Below are 18,277 nucleotides of genomic sequence, written 5' to 3'. Positions count from 1 at the left end.
TTCTCATGTAACTCAATCCACTTCAGCGTCTACACATTTAACTGGCTTGGCCAGGAAAGGCTAGAAATAGCTTCAGTTGATGTCTATGTGTGTATTTTTAGGACATTTTATGTCCATGTGTTGAGAGGAAAGAGCACAAGCGGGGAACCTGTCACGATGGAGCTGCTCAGTGTTGAGCTGTGGGTCCCATTATATGACAAGGACCTCCCGATTCCGTGAAAAACTGATTTTCTGGAGCATATTTTGCTTTATGTTCTGATCTCTGTAGGAACTACTGTATATAGCATGTTGCCTTTCAGATAGCAGAAGTTAGCTTGGCAGGTTTGTCTTTATTTTTCTCAAGCTGCTGCCCCTCCCCTGAAGTCTTCAGGCACCTCCCAGGGGACGTCCGCCTCACACTTTGAAAAGAAGATGTCAGTCCTCATGTGAGTGTTTAGAAACTTGCTGGGCGTCAATTTGTGTTTCTCCACATCCTCCTTGCACATAAATTCAGAAAATGGTCCTTCTGTATTTTTCTCCGGCTTCACTTTTTAAAACTAAATAAATACAATTACACTTGTAAAATAAAATGTATCACGTCAGAATCAGAAGTCCAAATCTTGGTTTTAACAATCACAACATTATATATTATATATCTGTATATGTAATTTTTTAAACCGTTTTCCACAGTACTTTTATTCTTCCTGTAACTGACAAAACTAGCCAATGTTAGCGCTTATGAGTCAGTCATAAATTGTGACTGTGGTTATACCTCACCACTTTGTGGTTCGAATATTGCTGCTTCCACTCTATCATGGTTTTTCAAAAATATGTGAATAAGTCATGCTGTTTTGTGGTTGACTACAACCTATTAGTCAAAACATATGCATATTTAAGCAAATGTTGCATATTCTTTGCCTAAATTAAGCATTTTCAAGCATAAAAATGACTAAATGAACTAAAATATAAATATAAGACATTAAAAAGATGCATTCAAGGTTGATATGTAGTATTCTACACTGGTAACTAGGTGTGAGTAATGTTACTTCAATGTTTGGTAAAATACACAAGTGCCACACTTGATCGCCAAAACAACATTTTTTTATTGCAGGTTTGAATTGTTGCACAACAGGCCCAATAATCCCTAACATGGGCTATTGTTGTAGCTGTAACCCACGCCAAGTTGAAACTCAACTCTGAGCCCTTGACGTCGCTCAGCTTCCCTAAAGAACACACTTATAGCAACACACACGAGTCTTATTTATGTCTTACATGGCTTTTTTACTTTTTATGGCTGTTATATCACGTAAAATGAGTGTCAAGCTAACTATAGTAGGGTAGTATTTCATGTCTAGAGGTTAAAAAACATATTTAGAAGGTCGTAAACAGGTTTTCTATGCTGTAACAAAGAAAATATTTGATTTATAAATAAGAAATCCTACTCTGAGGAAATTCACTTATCCTGGTCGTGTCTGGAAGCAATGAACCGTGATAAACAAGGGATTACTGTTCTCCATTTTCCTTACTATTTATGTACAGTATACACTGTATGTTGACACTGCACTTTGTGTGTGCATCCTGTATACACATGCACAATCTCAAACAGCTAAGGTAAGGTAACCAAAATATCATTAAATGGGCTGTCAAAAATAACGCGTTAACGACGGTAACTAATTTGTTTCATTTTTTACATTTTTTGTGTAATTAACACATGCGAACCAGAGCAAGCACGCCTCTCATGAACACACACAGCAGTACAGTTCCAACACCATATACGGTATGTATCTCCAAGTCACACACATCTCCAGTCCGTTTAAATCTTTCTCATTCTTATTAGAAGAACGCGAGATGCATTCAGGGACACTTGGAACATCACAAAAACGGCTTTATAATGCGCCTGTGTATAAATAAACAGGAAGTTACAGAAAACATGAATTGGATATTCTTATCACTCACTTCGTAACACTTAAGGAGTTTAATGAGTTTGAAGTGAAGTGCTAGCGGCAGCTCGTCTGCCCGCTATGACAGTCCTCAAAAGCAGCACATTTTGGAGCTTCACTGTGTTGTGGGTTGCAGAAGGGGACATCCCAGAGGATCCATGTTTCTCCTAAAAGACGGTACTTGTAGCACGGGTGGTCAAAACACCGCTATGGTGAGTGGGGGTAGCGGAAATAAAAAAAAAAACAACAAAAAAAAACATGTTCAAGATGGCTGTGTTTGCGTGAGAAGTGAGGAAGAGTATGACAAGTGGACCAGACATTTTGATGAGTTTATTGGGTATCGTGGAGACAGGGAGCCTGGTGATATCATGATATGCAAATTGGATGAGTGAATTTACTCCCATCATAAACTTTGGGTCATACTGATGATTTTTTCCCATTTACAGTATGCCTTTATCTCTAACCATTTTCAACCTACAACCTTTTAACTGAATATTTTCTTGAAAAAACTCCGGCACCTAAAGGGTTCATACAGATGTACAATTTGCTACATGTAAGTATGCCGGAAATTACACTAAAAATGTGATGTCTTTGAACACAACCTCTCATTGCTCATAACTACACGGTTTAATGTCATGCTACTATTAAAGAGACGAGTGCTCCGCAAATACATTTTTGGACTTGTGTGGTATCTTTATAGCTTGATTGACATATCCAGTTCATTTGGAGCTGTTAATACATACGAATATATAATCCCATCATTGATCTTTCGCTTCATTAAATACAGTACAAATGGGCACCTTTCACACATAGTTGCTAACGGTGGTTAATCATGAATAATTAATTTAAAAACTGTGATTAATCTGATTTTAAAAATGTTATAATTTCAAAGCACTAATTATTAAAAGCCTTGGTGCAGTGTAGTTCTCCACCACTGGCAACTACAAGCACAATAATAAACGTACAGCATTACTGAAAAAAATCCTCTCTGACTTTTCCATTCTATCACACTGTTATTTGTAATATGACACACTGACCCTGCGGTCATAAGTGGTTCTGTTTCTGGTGCAACAGTTAGTATCAATACTAATATCATTGTATTATTTTCAGTGTTTGGACATAGGGAAGTCACATCCATTAAGTTCCCTTGTCAGTGACATGCTGTACTGTATATAACCAAACACTTCCATTTCCTCTTCTCTTAGTCTCTGCTCATACGTTGTAGACAAAGTGCAGCTGAATAACTAAGGAAGTGAACGTACTTCCATTATTTTTTAGTATTGTGTGTGCATCGTGTTTAAGTAAAAGTACTTTGCATGATGTCTCATGAATCGCATTTCTACAGTAGATGTTAATATTGGGCACAATATTAAAACACTCATAACATGAAGAGCTGTAAGATGTCAAGTGTGTATAGGAGGGGTGTCACAAGACACCCAACTCACAAGATGATGCACAAGACTGGACAAACTTTTATTTAACCAAGTCACAAAACTATGTGTTTTGAAATGTTTATTGTCCTACAAATTGATGCTAAACAGAAAGGAAATAGCAGAAAGGATACGTACGATCAAACACAAGTAAACGGAGTGGGGATTTCTGGGGATCATACTAGATGAAAATATGAGTTGGAAATCTCATATTAAATATATACAACAAAAGGTGGCGGGAAATACTTCAATATTGAATAAAGCAAAACATGTTCTTGATCAAAAATCACTCCACACTATTTACTGTTCTTTGGTATTACCATATCTAACTTATTTTGTGGAGATATGGGGTAATAATTATAAAAGCAATCTTCACTAACTCAATGTACTGCAAAAAAGATCGGTGAGGATCATTCATAATGCTGCATATAGAGAACATACAAACCCTTTATTTTTAAAATCACAGTTATTAAAATTTCCAGATTTAGTACACTTTCAAACCGCTAGAATAATGCATAAAGTTAATAATTTGTTACCCAAAAACCTCATACAGTGTTTTTATAAGAGAGGAGAAATATGATCTTAGAAGAAAATTCAATTTAAAACATATATATGCGAGAACAACACTGAAAACCAACAGCATTTCCGTATGTGGAATTAAATTATGGAATGGATTGAGTAAGGAACTCAAACAATGTACCGAGATGAGCAAATTCAAAAAACAATACAAGCAGTTGATGTTTGCTAAATACAAGGCAGAAGAGTCTTGATCATCACAATGATTGTTCTGTCATGCTTGTTTTTTATTGTTATTATTTATTATTTATCGGCCGCACGGTGGTCTAGTGGTAAGCATGTTGGCCAACACAGTAACAGTCTGGAGATTGGGAAGACCTGGGTTCGATTCTCTCTTGGGCATTTCTGTGTGGAGTTTGCATGTTCCCCCGTGCGTGCGTGGGGTTTCTCCGCATACTCTGGTTTCCTCCCACATTCCAAAAACATGCATGTTAGGTTAATTGGCGACTCTAAATTGTCCATAGGTATGAATGTGAGTGTGAATGGTTGTTTGTCTATTTGTGCCGATTTGCCCTGCGATTGGCTGGCGTACCCCGCCTGTTGCCCTAAGTGGGCTGGGATAGGCTCCAGCATGCCCCCGCGGTATAGAAAATGGATGTATTTATTATTATACTGATTTTTATATAAAAATATGATATGGAAAGCAGGAAGTGAACAATATGTACTGTACAAGATGTGAAATGAATGGGGGGTAGCATTAAATAAGCTTTGCTTCTTCCTACTCCTTTTGGAAATGTGGAACTGTGAAAGGATGATTCAAGAGATGTATTCCATTGTGACCTTCATGTTCAAATAAACTAGACCAAACCAAACAATATAATTGTCAACATTTATTGAGACCAAATATTAATAATAATAATGGATTTCAAGGTATGCAAAGCGCTTCACATTGAAGTGAACCCATTATTCATTCATTCCTCAATCACACACTGGTGTTAATTTGCATCTGTAGCTACAGCTACGTGTTGTGATCAGACAAATCTTAAGTAACTTTGATCAAATGTAGAACGCTGGGAACACTGAGGAAGGTTAGATTGCTGGGTTTAAACTGTGCGTTAAGCACAATGTGCACACTGCCACTTCCATATTACGTGTATTATCATTCATAATAGCGATGCCTTAGTTCACAATCTGATTTGGCTTCTGGCTGCCCCCTGTTCTCGCAAGGCAGCTTGTCTTCACAAGGTACCGTGACACCCACAGTGTACAGCGTTTGGATTATTGTCATTTCAGAAGTTAATATTGATTGCGAATGCATTTCCAGTATTTTATTTTTTCTAGTATTATTGGTCGTTAGAGTTCTCCTTTCTATTACGATTATAGGCTTGCTGCACTTCCCAAGTCAAGAAAAATTCCTGTTTCTGTGTTTGTGGTCCATTGGTTGCAACTTCCGCTTTCACCCAGAGCAGAAGTATAAAAACTACAGAAGGCTTCACGCACACATTTGTCATTTGCGGTGCCTCCATCGTCATCATTATCTTTATTATTATCATTTGTGGACGGTGTCAGCAACATGGATGTAACGGTGAGTGACCGATGCTTATCTTTATTTTCCCAAAGATGTGGAAATATTAATGCAGTGTGATTATTAATGACAAGAACATTTGTCTCATTTCCACATGCTAGGAGTCTCTTATTAATGGAAGTGTGCTGATAGTTCACCAGCTCCAACAGGGGAAGCACCAGTATGAAGTGGAAAATGTTGTCCAGTACCAAAAATCAAGTGGACCCAAACAAATGATGAGGTATTTGCACACTGATTACTGAAGGCTTTCGGCGCCAATTGACAATAACAAAGAATAACACAAATCAAAGAAATTGGATATTTAGTTGGAACTAACATCGCTACAGGCAAAAATGAGGGCCATTTCCAAACAAACTGTAGATGAAATCACACCCAGGGTACCTTCTTGCTGGCTACAACCTTGGATGAGGTGTGAGGCTTTGTTGTCCCACCGCTATGAAAACAGTGGAAGCGCTGAGCTGCTTCAGCGTGGAAGTTCCTGCATGGCAGGCTTGATCAATAAGGAATTTTCTTTTACTTCCTCCAGATCTTCGTCAAAACCAAATAACTTGGACTTAGAGCTGTTTGAACTGATCATTTTGAAACCTTCAGGTGTTTAGAGATGCCTGCAAAAGACTTTACCAACTTGTGTAAATCTACAATTGTCCCACTTAGATCAGTTCACTGTTACTTGGGCTTTCCCATTCTTGTGTGTTGGGCCAATGAGTGATGTCAAACAAATTATTCGAAGCTGCCAAAGGCAACTACCGGCTACAGTCAATCATGATAATTAACCTGAAGTGAATAAGCCTTGGCCTTGTCAGGTTAAAAGACATCCTGGAACTATTCATGTCTATTTTATGCCAGGCGAGGAGACAAACTAGTGCAGATAAATGGAACCGACCTGCAGGATTTCACCCCCAAGGAGTTGGCTCAGGCCATAGCAGAGGGTCGTCCAATGTTGGTGAGTTCAAATCATGCAGCTTCTTGAGTCAGATCATCAGCCGTTGACAAGGATATCATTTAGCATTGTGTTCTAAAAGCTTCTTGAAGTTTATTACAATGTTTCTGTTGCAGTTTTGTCCTAATATTTCTCATAAATATAAATATCTCAAAAACTTGTATTAAGGGTGGCCCTACCACTCATAATCTCATTACATGGATGATGTTAACTTGGCATTGACTTCCCATGTTTAACTCAATAGACCCTTTAAAGAGAAAACCTGAACAGTAAAGTTGGTGCTTACTTCCTGTTTCTGTCATCAGACGGTGCACAAGCCAGGCAATGCAGGTAAAAAAGAGCACAATGATCAGCTGTGCTCAATGGAGGATGTCCTTCAACCTGTCTCCAAGGAGTGCACTCTGCTACACTTCAGCATGGAGATGTTGAGAGAGGAAGACCTGCAGGAGCGCGAGAGCGGGTCAAGGGATGATGGAGAAGATAATGACATATTCCCCGTTAAAGATGAGGAGAACACGCAAGACAGCGACCTTCTTGTTGTTACCATGACCAAAACTAGAATCAACGTGATAAGAGGGAGGGGCTGTGATGCTGGGAGCGCCTGCTGTGGATGTCATGGGACGGGATGTAGCTTCAATGACATTGTGATGGTGTCAGATTCCAGCACTGTGACGCTTGGTGAGTAAATAAAACAGTCAGGAAATCCTTCAGCTTTACTCAAAGAGTTTGACACACATAAAATAGTTACAACTTAGCAATTACAACCATCTCATGTATAATACATCCAAAAGTACTTGGCCAGGTGCTGTCCATTCTCATTTTATTTCAAGAGAAACGAAGCACAAGAGTGAGTTAACATCACATATTAAGTTGGTATTTGGCAGCTGTTTGACTGAAGCTACCAATATGAAGTACAAGGAGATGCAAGTGATGAAGACCATTATTAGCCAGCATAGGTCTATAAGAGAGATGGCAAAAATTCTTATTGGATGATCATATAATCCTTTATTCAGTGGCAGGTGATGCATTTGGTACCTGAGCCTTCGGTGGGGACTCATGCGACCCATTCTACCTCTTAATACCACCACTCTCACCTCACAGTTATACAAACCATCAATAATATAGAAAAACGCAATATATCAATGTGTGGCGTTACAGAATTCGGGATGAATACAATTCTGACGAAAGCAACATATCCAGTTAACCCTTTATCTTCAAATACCTCACATCTAAGCAATTAAAAACACCAAACCTCTACACTAAACCATCATCTGGAGCAGTTCAGAATCAATATTGATCTAATAACATGACAAAAACCTAAAAAAAATAAAAAAATACATAATACTCACCACTCACTTGTAAGCACTGGTCTGGAAGACTTCCAGTGGAAGTGGCAAATCCTTTCCTAGGCTGACTTAAATATAAAATATATACAGGATATAAACTCACTTATTTGTTCATGTAATGCACTCAGAACTATAAACAACTCCATGGCTGTCTCCTTTCTTTAGGTCGTAACAGATTCAATGAAATGCTGCTGTTCATATGATGATGCATTCAAGCGTAGTGGTAACTTGAGTGATACGAATAGGCTTTCAGATATCAACAGGCCATAAGACTGATGTCACTGTGGGCCAGCTAGCTGGCCTTGTGAGGTGATTCTAAAATCTGATGAAAAACAGTCCCACTGCTAATAGTGTGTATGTGACATGGGCCAGCACTCCTGATTCTGAAGGCACTGGGTGGATTACATTGACATGGCAACACATAGAAGCTGAACTCTGATTGGACAAAAAAGTCAAACATACACATGCACTCCTGGAAGCAGTGCAGCTGCTTTAAAGTTTACATGACATACATTAGGTGTATTTTCACAAAGTATCTGATCGATATCGCTGATACCATCCTGAGTTTTTACTCTGAAACTAAATCAGTGGTATTGCACATTACTGCTAGGGGTCATTTTTGGCCCTCTGATTTATGAAAATGTAATTAATTCATTATTAGTGAGATATACTATTAGATATTACATTAATTTGCGTTGTCACTTACAACACAATGCTAAGATGTTTTGTCCAGCTTAGCTTAGTTTTAGCATCTTTAATGTACAAAATGTAACGAAGTGGCACCAGCATCCCTCAATTTCATGTATGCCGCCCTCGATGGAAAAGGTTTGGGCACCCCTGGTCTACTGTACGTTATAGTTCTTCGCTGTATGTTACGTTCCAGTTTCAAGAGGAGGGGGAACTTTCAAACACCTAAAGTCACTGGACACTCCAATTGAACACGTGGCCTCCAACAAATATCTTCGCGGCATTTGTTCACAGAAGACTCTTTATGCTTCACCTCATCCAGGTTTGTCATACTGTTCAGCAAACACCACACACTCTCAGACCGCTCATACCGCAACACTTTTGTTAATGCCTCTATCGGCCTTACGGTACTTTGGAGGAAAGGTTGTTTAAAAAATAAACATTTTGTCCTCAGAGAAAATGACTATCTACTACTACAAGTCCACTTGTTTGATGCAGCATTTCCCAGTGGTGTTGAACTTCACTGGCTCTGACTGCTTCCTTAGGTGCTCCAAGAGAGGAGAGCAGGTGCTCCTGCAAGTGGAGGTACTCACTTTACTTTGGAAATACAGTAGAACCTACAAAGTCCAAGGCCATTTGTTTAGTCATGCTGATTGACTTTTAATTAGTGCTGTCAATCGATTAACAATGTAATCAAGTTAATCACACGCCTACTCTGTGATTAATCATGATTAATCACAATCTTGATTTGTTTTTGTTTTTTAACCGGCGCCGCCATGACTGGCTGCCTTTCTACCTAATGACACATTTACTTGGGGCTTGATTAAGTAGACTTCTGTCTATTTTGAATGTCGTTTTGAGATAAAAGTATGGTTGCTGACTTAGGGCCCTACCAAATCCGTTGTAATTTTTTTTCCTAAATTCCATTTAATCGTTTTTTTTATTCTGTTTTTTCGTTTAACACTTTTTTTTATCGCCATAGATTGCGTGTTTACTTGTGTCAGTGAATAAAATGACTGTTACATAAATGCAGAAATCCTTACATTTATGGATGCAACACAGCATTGGACAATTTTGCCGAGTATTTTTCAAACTTTTCATTGGTACAGAATCTTCAACAAACAATTTTATCTGTGCTTGTGGTTAAAGAGGATGTAGTTGCAGATGCAACTGCAATCGTTTTTGTTTTAATTTAAGGTACTTTTTATGACACCCTTATTTTGTTACCACTAGTACAGGATGTGCGCCGCTCTTATTTTGAAGGCTGGAAGTATGTGTTGAAAATGTACTTTGACTGTTGCTAAGTGAGATCGCTAGCCGGGAGCCTCTTGCAGCCGTCAGCAGGCATGGACATCCTAAAACGCTGGGTTAAATGACCTAAAACACAACTCCAGTGGTCTCCAGTGCAACAAATATAGCTTTGGCCAACTTTGTTGCCGCGTCATTTCAATACAGTTTGTGAGTTATTGTGACGGCAATTCCCCTGTATGAGGTCCTAGCTGTGGCCTTTTTGTTGATAAGTCCGAGCACTCGGCTAGTGTAGCTTGATGACCACGGCTTGATCCCACGTTGGTAGCATCCTTGCTAACGTTAGAAACGAAATGCTTTGTCCCGAAGGTGGTACTTCAGACTCATTTTGCTTTGATGAAAAGACAATTCATCACCGCAATATGTACACACAACTTTGTTTTTATCCAGATTTTGATTAGGCAGCTTTTTAAATTGAAATTTCCCGTGAAGCACACCCTTTCTCCTCATTCATCGCCGCTGCCCGCATTGCCCGGTGTGGACGACTACGGGGTGATGTTGTGGTCAAACTTAGTGAGATAATGAAATTGTGTTATTGCTTTTATAACGTGTTAAGATTTTTAGATTAATCAAGGCCGCGTTATAACGCGTTATTTTTGACAGTCTTACTTCAAAGTTGTTTTCATTTCAAAACTTATTTTGAAATAAGAATGTCATAGAGAGTGGTAAAAAGAAGTAAACCATTGTATAATGGAGGGGTGTGCAAAGTGCAGCCTGTGGCACATTGTAGAAATAATAATAAAAATGTTGATCGTAATAACTCATAATAACCAGGGCTGTCAAATTATTAAAAACTTAGTAATCACAGTTTGCAAATGAGTGAACCATGATTATCACCATCAGCAACTATGCCTGAAATATGCCCTTTTTTTAAACTGTATTTTATGACCAGAAGGATAAATGACAGGAGATGAATATATATTGTATATTTGTGTGTATTAACAGCTCCAAATGAACTGAAAATTCAAATCAAGCTAAAAGAAATGTGTGTATTTACCTAACACTAGTCTCTTAATAGCAGTAGAACATTAGAATCATACTTTAACCGTGTTATTATGAAATATGAGGGTTTGTGTTCAAAGACACCACCATGTAAGTTGAATTGAAATCCAGGGTATACCCTGCCTCTCGCTCAAAGTCAGCTGGAATAGGCTCCAGCTCACTCGTAACCCTAATGAGGACAAGCGATATAGAAAATGTTAAGCTCATTTATTTGGAATGCTCCGTGCAAGAGTTATTAACGGTACATTATTGCCAAGAATATGTTATTGTTGAATCCCCGTGTTTTCTCTTGTAGACATGTGATAAGCAGAGACTGAGAAGCATTTCCATGAACGACGAGACCACCCTTTCATACGTCTTCTACATGAAAAGTGACCACACAAACCAGCGGAAGTTTGAATCAGCCCTCTACCGTGGCTGGTATATCCAAATAGCCACATCAGATTCTACGGATTCCGTGAAAATGGCAGAGCTGCAAGAGCGGCGAGAATCTCAGCCATTCCTCTTCATCATTCAAACATAGAATGAATGCACCATATTTGAATTCTTGGCATAGGAAAAACGAATCATTTCAGGAACAAACTGACAACGTAAGTTAATGACGGTAAGTAAAATGTTAAAAGATCATATAAGTGCAAAAAGAAGCTGACCACTGTTAAGAGTGAAGTAACGTGTGTGCTGACATTACTATTCGTGCTACGAGTGCAAGTCTGCTAACTTCATGTCATTTTTATTTTTACATTCTTCACCTTTGAGTTCTTTTGCGTACATGCTGTATGTTCCTAAAAATGGCGGTCAAATTGCAGATGTAGGTGTTGGCTGCTTTAGGTGTTTGATCATAAAATACAAGCGCACGGTAATTATTAATAACTTTAGAAAAAATCTCATTTGAGCAGAGTAAGTAAAATATGTACCTGAGTGCGTTGCTTAATTCTTTGTGTTTTAAAACTGGCAAAAGTATGAAGATTTACAAAATGTTTTTTTGCGTATGGACCATGTGATCAGCTATCCAGAACTTCACAAAAGAGTTGGAGAAGTGTAATTTGACAGACAACGTTTATTGTACAGGTAATGAAAAACAACAACTGACTGCATGTAAAAATACATGTTATTAAGGAACAATGCTTAAATGACATTTATTATTATTATATTGTTATTAAATTCAATGTTAACATTGTTTCCCTGAATGTCTCACATATGAGGTATGACTTCTTGATTGTAAACTAAGTGTATGCTAAGAATACCTACGTTGTACAATAAACACACTTGCACATGATTGTGCTCCTTGGAAAGAACTATTTTTTTTTAAATTTACAAACACTGAGAAAAACAGATTTGTACATACAGTATATAAGCCACACCGGACTATAAAGTCGCACATGTCCACGTCATAAAATGGCAAAAAAAAGACATATCGTGGCGTGCACGAGTCTGTGAGGACCAGGCAGCTCTTTATTTGACAATCATGAGCTATGAAAACTCACAACGAGCTACTCAACCCACTGGAAACCGCAGGAGGTCATTCCTCAATATAACAGTATGGCTCATGGTGTCATCTTACAAAGAATGCTAAACTCATCACACAGCAACCTAACACTCAAAAGGTAGCTAGGAAATATACAATAGAAGTACCAATACGATTTTAAACTGGCAGGCACCCATGAAATACTTTGCTTGGAGAAAATGCATTATGGGAAAATGTTAAAATAGTTGTTTTTTTGTTTTAAACTCATATTAGTCATTGTATTTTATATTGCCTAGATACCTTTTGAGTGTTAAGTTGCTGTGTGATGATTTTAGCGTTCTTTGTAAAATGACACTGTGAGTCAGACTGTTATATTCAGTAATGACCTCCAATTTGATTTCCAATGGGTTGACAAGCTCGTCGTGAGTTCACAGATAGCTTGTGATTGGCTCCTGCTAAAGAAAGAGCTACCGTTTACTCACTGATTCGAGAGCGGCACGGTATTTAAATGATTAGTAATAATTCTGAAGTATAGGAGATGTCACAAAATTAGAATTTAGCCATAAATTAGCCGCATCACTGTATAAGCTGCAGGTTTGAGTTTAAGAAAATGTAGCGGCTTATACACCAGAAATTACGCTGTATTGTATAAATCGGTAAGTGCAGCCACACATGGTTAATCCCAAAATAATGAATTCCTTGATTAAGAATGTGGTAAACAAACAAACCAAAAAATAATACATTGGTAAAGGAGAATAGTAACTTCTAGCGTAATTTAGCTCAGAGATTTTCAAAGTGTACCACAGTGAGCCTCCCGGGGAGGACATTGGACTCTCACTTACTTCTCAAAAAAGATTTTGTGGGGCCTGTTATGTGTTTCCTGCTCAACCCAGGCTGCGTTATGTCTCACTGTAGGGACAAAAAAAATAAATTTTGCCTTTAACAAAACAGAAGTTACCTTAGCATGTTTGAAAAATCTGTTTTTATCTTTTCAAGCTCATGCAGCTCTGATGTCTTCTGGATCTACAGCATTCGAATGGACTATATGCTTAAATCAATGGATATGCTTATGTTGAGAAAAAATATTAATCATTTTTAACATGAACATTTTCAAAGAAAATGTTAATAGATTTTTCATCATTATGATCACAACCTCTTACAGTATTTTACCTCTTGTGTTATACCCTGTAAGGTTCATGGCTGGTTAGACACCGACTCTATTGGAGGGTTTTTTTATGCTAATACAGTTTGCTCAATTAGAGGATAACAAGAAAAACAAGACAATAATTCACTTTTACAAAAATGTCTTCAAATTATTTGCAAATACTTCTTAGTCCCGTTTATTTATTTTTTTATGAACTGAAAAACATTTGTGTTCTTACCTTTTTTCCTGTACATGAAGTGCATGCACCCTATCCTTCTCCAGGAAAAGTTCTGATTGGTGTAAAAGTCTGATCACTTCCTGGTGAGCTTGGGTACATAATCCTCACACTTGGCAGTGAAATTCATTCATTCATTCATTCAGCAGAGCATAAAAATAGCTCGAATACATCTGACTTTCTGCTAGCTAGAGCTGCTGCTGTACAAAAAAAGAATTGGCCTTTGCCCAATGGAAGAACAGCAGTGACAAGCACACCCTGACCCCTTCAGGATGCTGTGGTACTGCAAGGGCCTCACGTATGACATTCCTACGTATTTTATTGTTCGATTAGCACGAATAATGATGTCACACTTACATTAAAGACATTACACGGACTTTAGAAAGTCATACTGTATAATAAATGTTTCTGCAACATATTTTTATCAACATTCTGACAAACAGAAGTAGCAGGCGCCATGATCCAACTCGGCGTGCAGTATGACCGTAGGCAGGCACACCTCACTTGAGCTGGAAATGTGCAAATTCAGCAATTTTTACTTGAAAACAATTGCACACATACAGAAAAGACAAATATTACTTGTTTTATGTTGTTATTATTAGTTTTTAAAATTTTTCATCAAGGCTGGTGAGGCGCTGCCTCACTTGCCTCCCCTGACTGCATGTTACGTCCATCTAAAAAGTAAATGAGCCACACATAAGGTGGGGCAATGTAGGGGCGAGCCTTGACAGTTCCCTTCAACGTGAATATGGCCAAGATATGAATAATTTTTGGCTTAACCGTAGGTGAACGCCAATTTATTTACATACACCAAGCCATATGATTGCCTCCCCTCTCGTACATGAAAATGACATCACTCCTCATAATCCAGTTTGTTCATCAGCACTGTCCTCATAGGCCCTGTTAGTCTGTCCATCAGGCTCATAAGGATTTTCGACTCCCACATTTGTAGACTTCCTGCAAAGGGACAAGAACCACAGACGTACGGTGAGTGCAGAATGTCCCATCTTAGGCATTCTGCACTTCCATGTTTTAGACTGGACTTACTTTCTGCGATCTCTGATGCCAGAGACGATAAGGTAGAGTCCCATGAGCACCACCACTCCCATCACCACGCCAAACACAACCAGCCACACTTCCACCGGCTGCTCCACAGGAGGGGAAAGGGTTGCTGGGATACCCTCAAACTCTAGTGTCGTGTCGTCCAGTTGGAATGCATCGTTAATTCGGCCTCGGGATAATCTGTTATGATTCAGATAAGTACGAATTTCTTATTGTGCAGTTCAATTGTCTTGATTTTTATGACAGTATTTCTATACTTTTTTTTATTAAATATTCACGACACAGCTTAAAATCATTTATTTTACAGTACAGAAGAAGCTCAGTATCAAATCTCGCCGCTTGTTCAACTGTAGTGCATTTCCCCTCTTGTAGCCAAAAAAGCTAAGCAAAATGCAGTGCAGTCCTTGACCATTACAAACTACACATTGTTCAATTAATACCTCACAGACACTGTCTATCCAAAGTGAGCAAAATAAAATTTGCAAACGCAGAATTTGTGATGCAACTCTTATACTGGATCTTATTAGGTGTGCAGCCATGACACGTCATAACAGGTGTACAGTACCTAATTGTGGCCAGTGAGTGTATATGCAGGAAAATGCAGCCTCACCGTATGGCTGCTTTCACATCTTCTCTTGGGATGTATACAGAAGGTTTCTCAGGATTGGTAACCACAATGTAGAAGGAGATCCTGGGTGTTTCTTTATAAGTTAGGATGTTCTCTGGTCTGCACGTGCAAAAAAAGAAAAAAAAAAGAAAGAAGTGCTCTCAAACCAGAACAGTAACATTGTTGTAAATTCCCTCGTAATTTCATATTTTGTACAGGCACTGTTCAGGGCAGACTTCATTTGTGTTTTGCACCAGGCACCTTGCAGGGCAACTAAGGAGTCCTCAGTAGGACCACAGTTTAGCAACCCAGACATGTTGGAAAGCTTTTCCTTGTACTGTATATGTCTGTCTGCGTTAGTAGCAAAGGTGAGTCAATGTGCTGTTAACGATCGTATTTATATGCAAATTAGGCGGCGAATATCGCCCATTGTTGTGTGTGATGCTTGTGGATTATGCAGACCTTTTGAAGTGCTAGCTAACCTGTCGGCGCCTATTTTGTGGTGAAGCCAAGTATGTGTGTGTAAATTAGCACGTGCTCCTCTAAACTAGCGATTTACATTTCAATGTTAATGTTCATTACAGAAACCAGACTCCTTGAGACGTCAGACTCATTACGGTTTAACCTGTTGGATGGAAATTGGACTGTAGATAATTAAAGTCCATATAGTTCTATTGCTGTGTCCGGACTCACTCTCTGAGCGGAGTTCTGGTGTGGATGAGGTGCTCCAGCGAACCCACCTAACACACATGCAGTCCGCTCTCCCCTACAAACATATTCAGACAAAGGAGGCCAATACTTACGTGAAGAGAAGCGTCTCGTTATTTTGACTATAGTACTGTCTCAGAGCATAAGCCACGCTGGCCTTGAACAGGAACAGCTCGTTGGCGTTCCAGGAATACTACAACAGAATTTTTCACTTGATTAATATTTCTCATGTTATTATTGGTATAATTTAATGTAATCATAGTAATGCTCACAGCTTCAGCGCCCATGGCCATCTTCAAACTGAGTCTGACTTTGATGGCATAATCGGAATCTGCAAGCAGGGTGAATAAATTCAATATATTTGGTGTTTTCTACTTCTATCAAATATTGTCTTCGTGAACGCTTTGGAAAAGTGATATAAGAGCTATATAAGGAATATAATGTTGGTTGTTTTCGTTTTTCTACTCACACGGATCTATAGCTTTATCCCAGCCAACAGTGCAGTTATTTTTCATATTTTCAGTCTTCAGCCATTCGTACAGTTTTTGGAAATAGTCCAGCAGGGGCCCCGCATCCATCTTGGTATCTCCAGATATTGCATGCAAAGCTTTGGTCCACGACTGGGCCCGACCCAACTCCAACATGTTCCTGAGAGTAACCAATGACGGAAGATGAGTGTTAATAGGAAAGGACAATAATTCATTCATTTTGTACTGATTGTTCTCATTAAGGTCACGGGTGAGCTAGAACCACCGGTGGGGCTTCAGAGGGCGCTGGGAGGGCGGGACGCCCTCTGGGGCCTGGATAGAATGTGTATGTTCTAAAATGATGTTATCATGAGATTTATTATTTGGGTTTAAATGGCCCCGTCATTTACCTCGCCCCCGGCCCGGCTCTGGTTTGTTCCGCAAGTGGCTAAAAACCTATCCGAGCTGACTTAGCGCGAGAGATGGGGTACACCAGTCAATCACAGGACACATATAGACAAACAACACACACATTCACACCTTACGGACAGGCAACTATTAATCTACTGTACCATGCATGGTTTTGTACAGTAAACCCACACAAGCACATGCGCTCCATAAGAGGTTCAAGCAAGATTCAAACTTAGAACGTCCTGGCTGTGAGGGAGACATGTTAACCACTTACACTACTATATACATTCTGTAGTGGAACAATTTATTGGACAATTAACAGACTAAACAGCAGTACAAAAAGACAGGCCTGCAGCAAAGCGTAACGGATGCCAGCCTGTGCAAGTGTACGTTGGTAAAACCTCACTCCCTCTGCCTTGAGAGCTGCGCTGAACACGCGGCCAACATTCCAGGCTTTTGGCCGTGTGGTCAGCGCTCTCTTCCCCCGTTACGAGGGTCCTGTGTTAGAGCCCCAGAGCGGGCAGTGTGAAGCAGGGCGGGTTACAAAAGCATGCCTTCATAGCAACCTTTTGCAAGTACAGGATCCTCTGTATTTTTTGATTATGTTGCAGGCACATATTCTTTATTATTAACTTCTAAACATGATACAATGTTACGGTAATATGTAATCTGTCAATGAGCTAAAAAAAAAGTGAACATATTGCAGGACTCCCTCAGGAAGTCATGACCTTGTTCAAAGGAGAAACAGAAGCGATACCTGAGCTTGGAGCCGGCTACTGTAGAACCAGTAATGTCACAAGAAGACAAGACCTCTGACTGACCGGCAGCATGGCAAAGAGCTTTTTGGAACTGAAACTGGTAGATGGTTCTTGTAAAGTACCTGTAAGTAAACACAAACAAAGATACTGCTAATTGTTTTGCACAGTCATCATCATGGGTGTCATGTCTCTGTGTGTACATACCTACCTGGGCAACACCAGACACAAATTAAACACACTATGCACTTACTGTTCTGTAATTCACTTTATTTGTACATCATATATTCATAACAATATCATATACAGTCGTCCCTCGCCACATTGGCTTCACTGCCTTTTAGTCACAACATATGCATATTGAAGCTAATGTTATGGGGGGTTTTTTTTGCCTAAATTAAGTATTTTCAAGCACAAAAATGGCTAAATGAACTAAAATTCCAATATAAGCCTTTCAAAAGACACATTCAAAGACCTTGATGTCATATTCTACACTAATCACTAGGTGTCAGTAATGTTAACGCTCGCTGGAACAGCAGACTTTTATTGCAGGTTTGAATGATCTCACAACAGGCAAGAATAAACCGTAATAAAAAGTCCCAATGAAAACATTGGCCACTGTGGCAGGCGTAACCCACAGCAAAATGAACCTCAACTCTGAGCCCCCGACTTCACTTTCTGTCCGCCACT

General features: G+C 39.1%; 2 protein-coding genes across 6 annotated transcripts in view; one reads left to right on the top strand and one right to left on the bottom strand.

Annotated features, from left to right (window-relative positions):
* The first annotated feature begins 195 nt into the window (after positions 1-195).
* il1fma (interleukin-1 family member A) lies at positions 196-12,084 on the top strand. 2 transcript variants are annotated; one of them, XM_054772004.1, is made up of 7 exons: positions 196-425; positions 5,552-5,670; positions 6,297-6,393; positions 6,696-7,068; positions 8,620-8,745; positions 8,878-9,008; positions 11,029-12,084. In XM_054772004.1, exons 2-7 carry the CDS (start codon positions 5,663-5,665, stop codon positions 11,254-11,256), a joined length of 963 nt encoding a protein of 320 aa, XP_054627979.1. In that variant the 5' UTR covers positions 196-425; positions 5,552-5,662; the 3' UTR covers positions 11,257-12,084. The 2 variants fall into 2 exon arrangements, with proteins under 2 accessions (XP_054627979.1, XP_054627977.1); XM_054772002.1 differs by lacking the exon at positions 196-425 and adding an exon at positions 5,309-5,450.
* Positions 12,085-12,586: 502 nt separating this feature from the next.
* The window catches only part of ace2 (angiotensin I converting enzyme 2), an 82,610-nt gene continuing 76,919 nt past the window's right edge, over positions 12,587-18,277 (bottom strand). For 3 of the 4 annotated variants that reach the window (XM_054770065.1, XM_054770066.1, XM_054770064.1), the window contains 7 exons: positions 17,590-17,712; positions 16,424-16,602; positions 16,227-16,285; positions 16,050-16,147; positions 15,250-15,366; positions 14,625-14,819; positions 12,587-14,534 (listed from right to left, as the gene is read on the bottom strand). In XM_054770065.1, coding sequence (XP_054626040.1) covers positions 14,438-14,534; positions 14,625-14,819; positions 15,250-15,366; positions 16,050-16,147; positions 16,227-16,285; positions 16,424-16,602; positions 17,590-17,712 — 868 coding nt within the window. In that variant the 3' untranslated portion in view covers positions 12,587-14,437. The remainder of the gene's footprint in view (positions 14,535-14,624; positions 14,820-15,249; positions 15,367-16,049; positions 16,148-16,226; positions 16,286-16,423; positions 16,603-17,589; positions 17,713-18,277) is intronic. The other variant, XR_008569756.1, reaches the window with a different exon arrangement.

Source organism: Dunckerocampus dactyliophorus, chromosome 3 (assembly GCF_027744805.1).
Source record: "Dunckerocampus dactyliophorus isolate RoL2022-P2 chromosome 3, RoL_Ddac_1.1, whole genome shotgun sequence".
Taxonomy (NCBI): domain Eukaryota; kingdom Metazoa; phylum Chordata; class Actinopteri; order Syngnathiformes; family Syngnathidae; genus Dunckerocampus; species Dunckerocampus dactyliophorus.
Note: the sequence above shows the minus strand (reverse complement) of the source record. Positions and strands in the feature narration are given on the sequence as shown.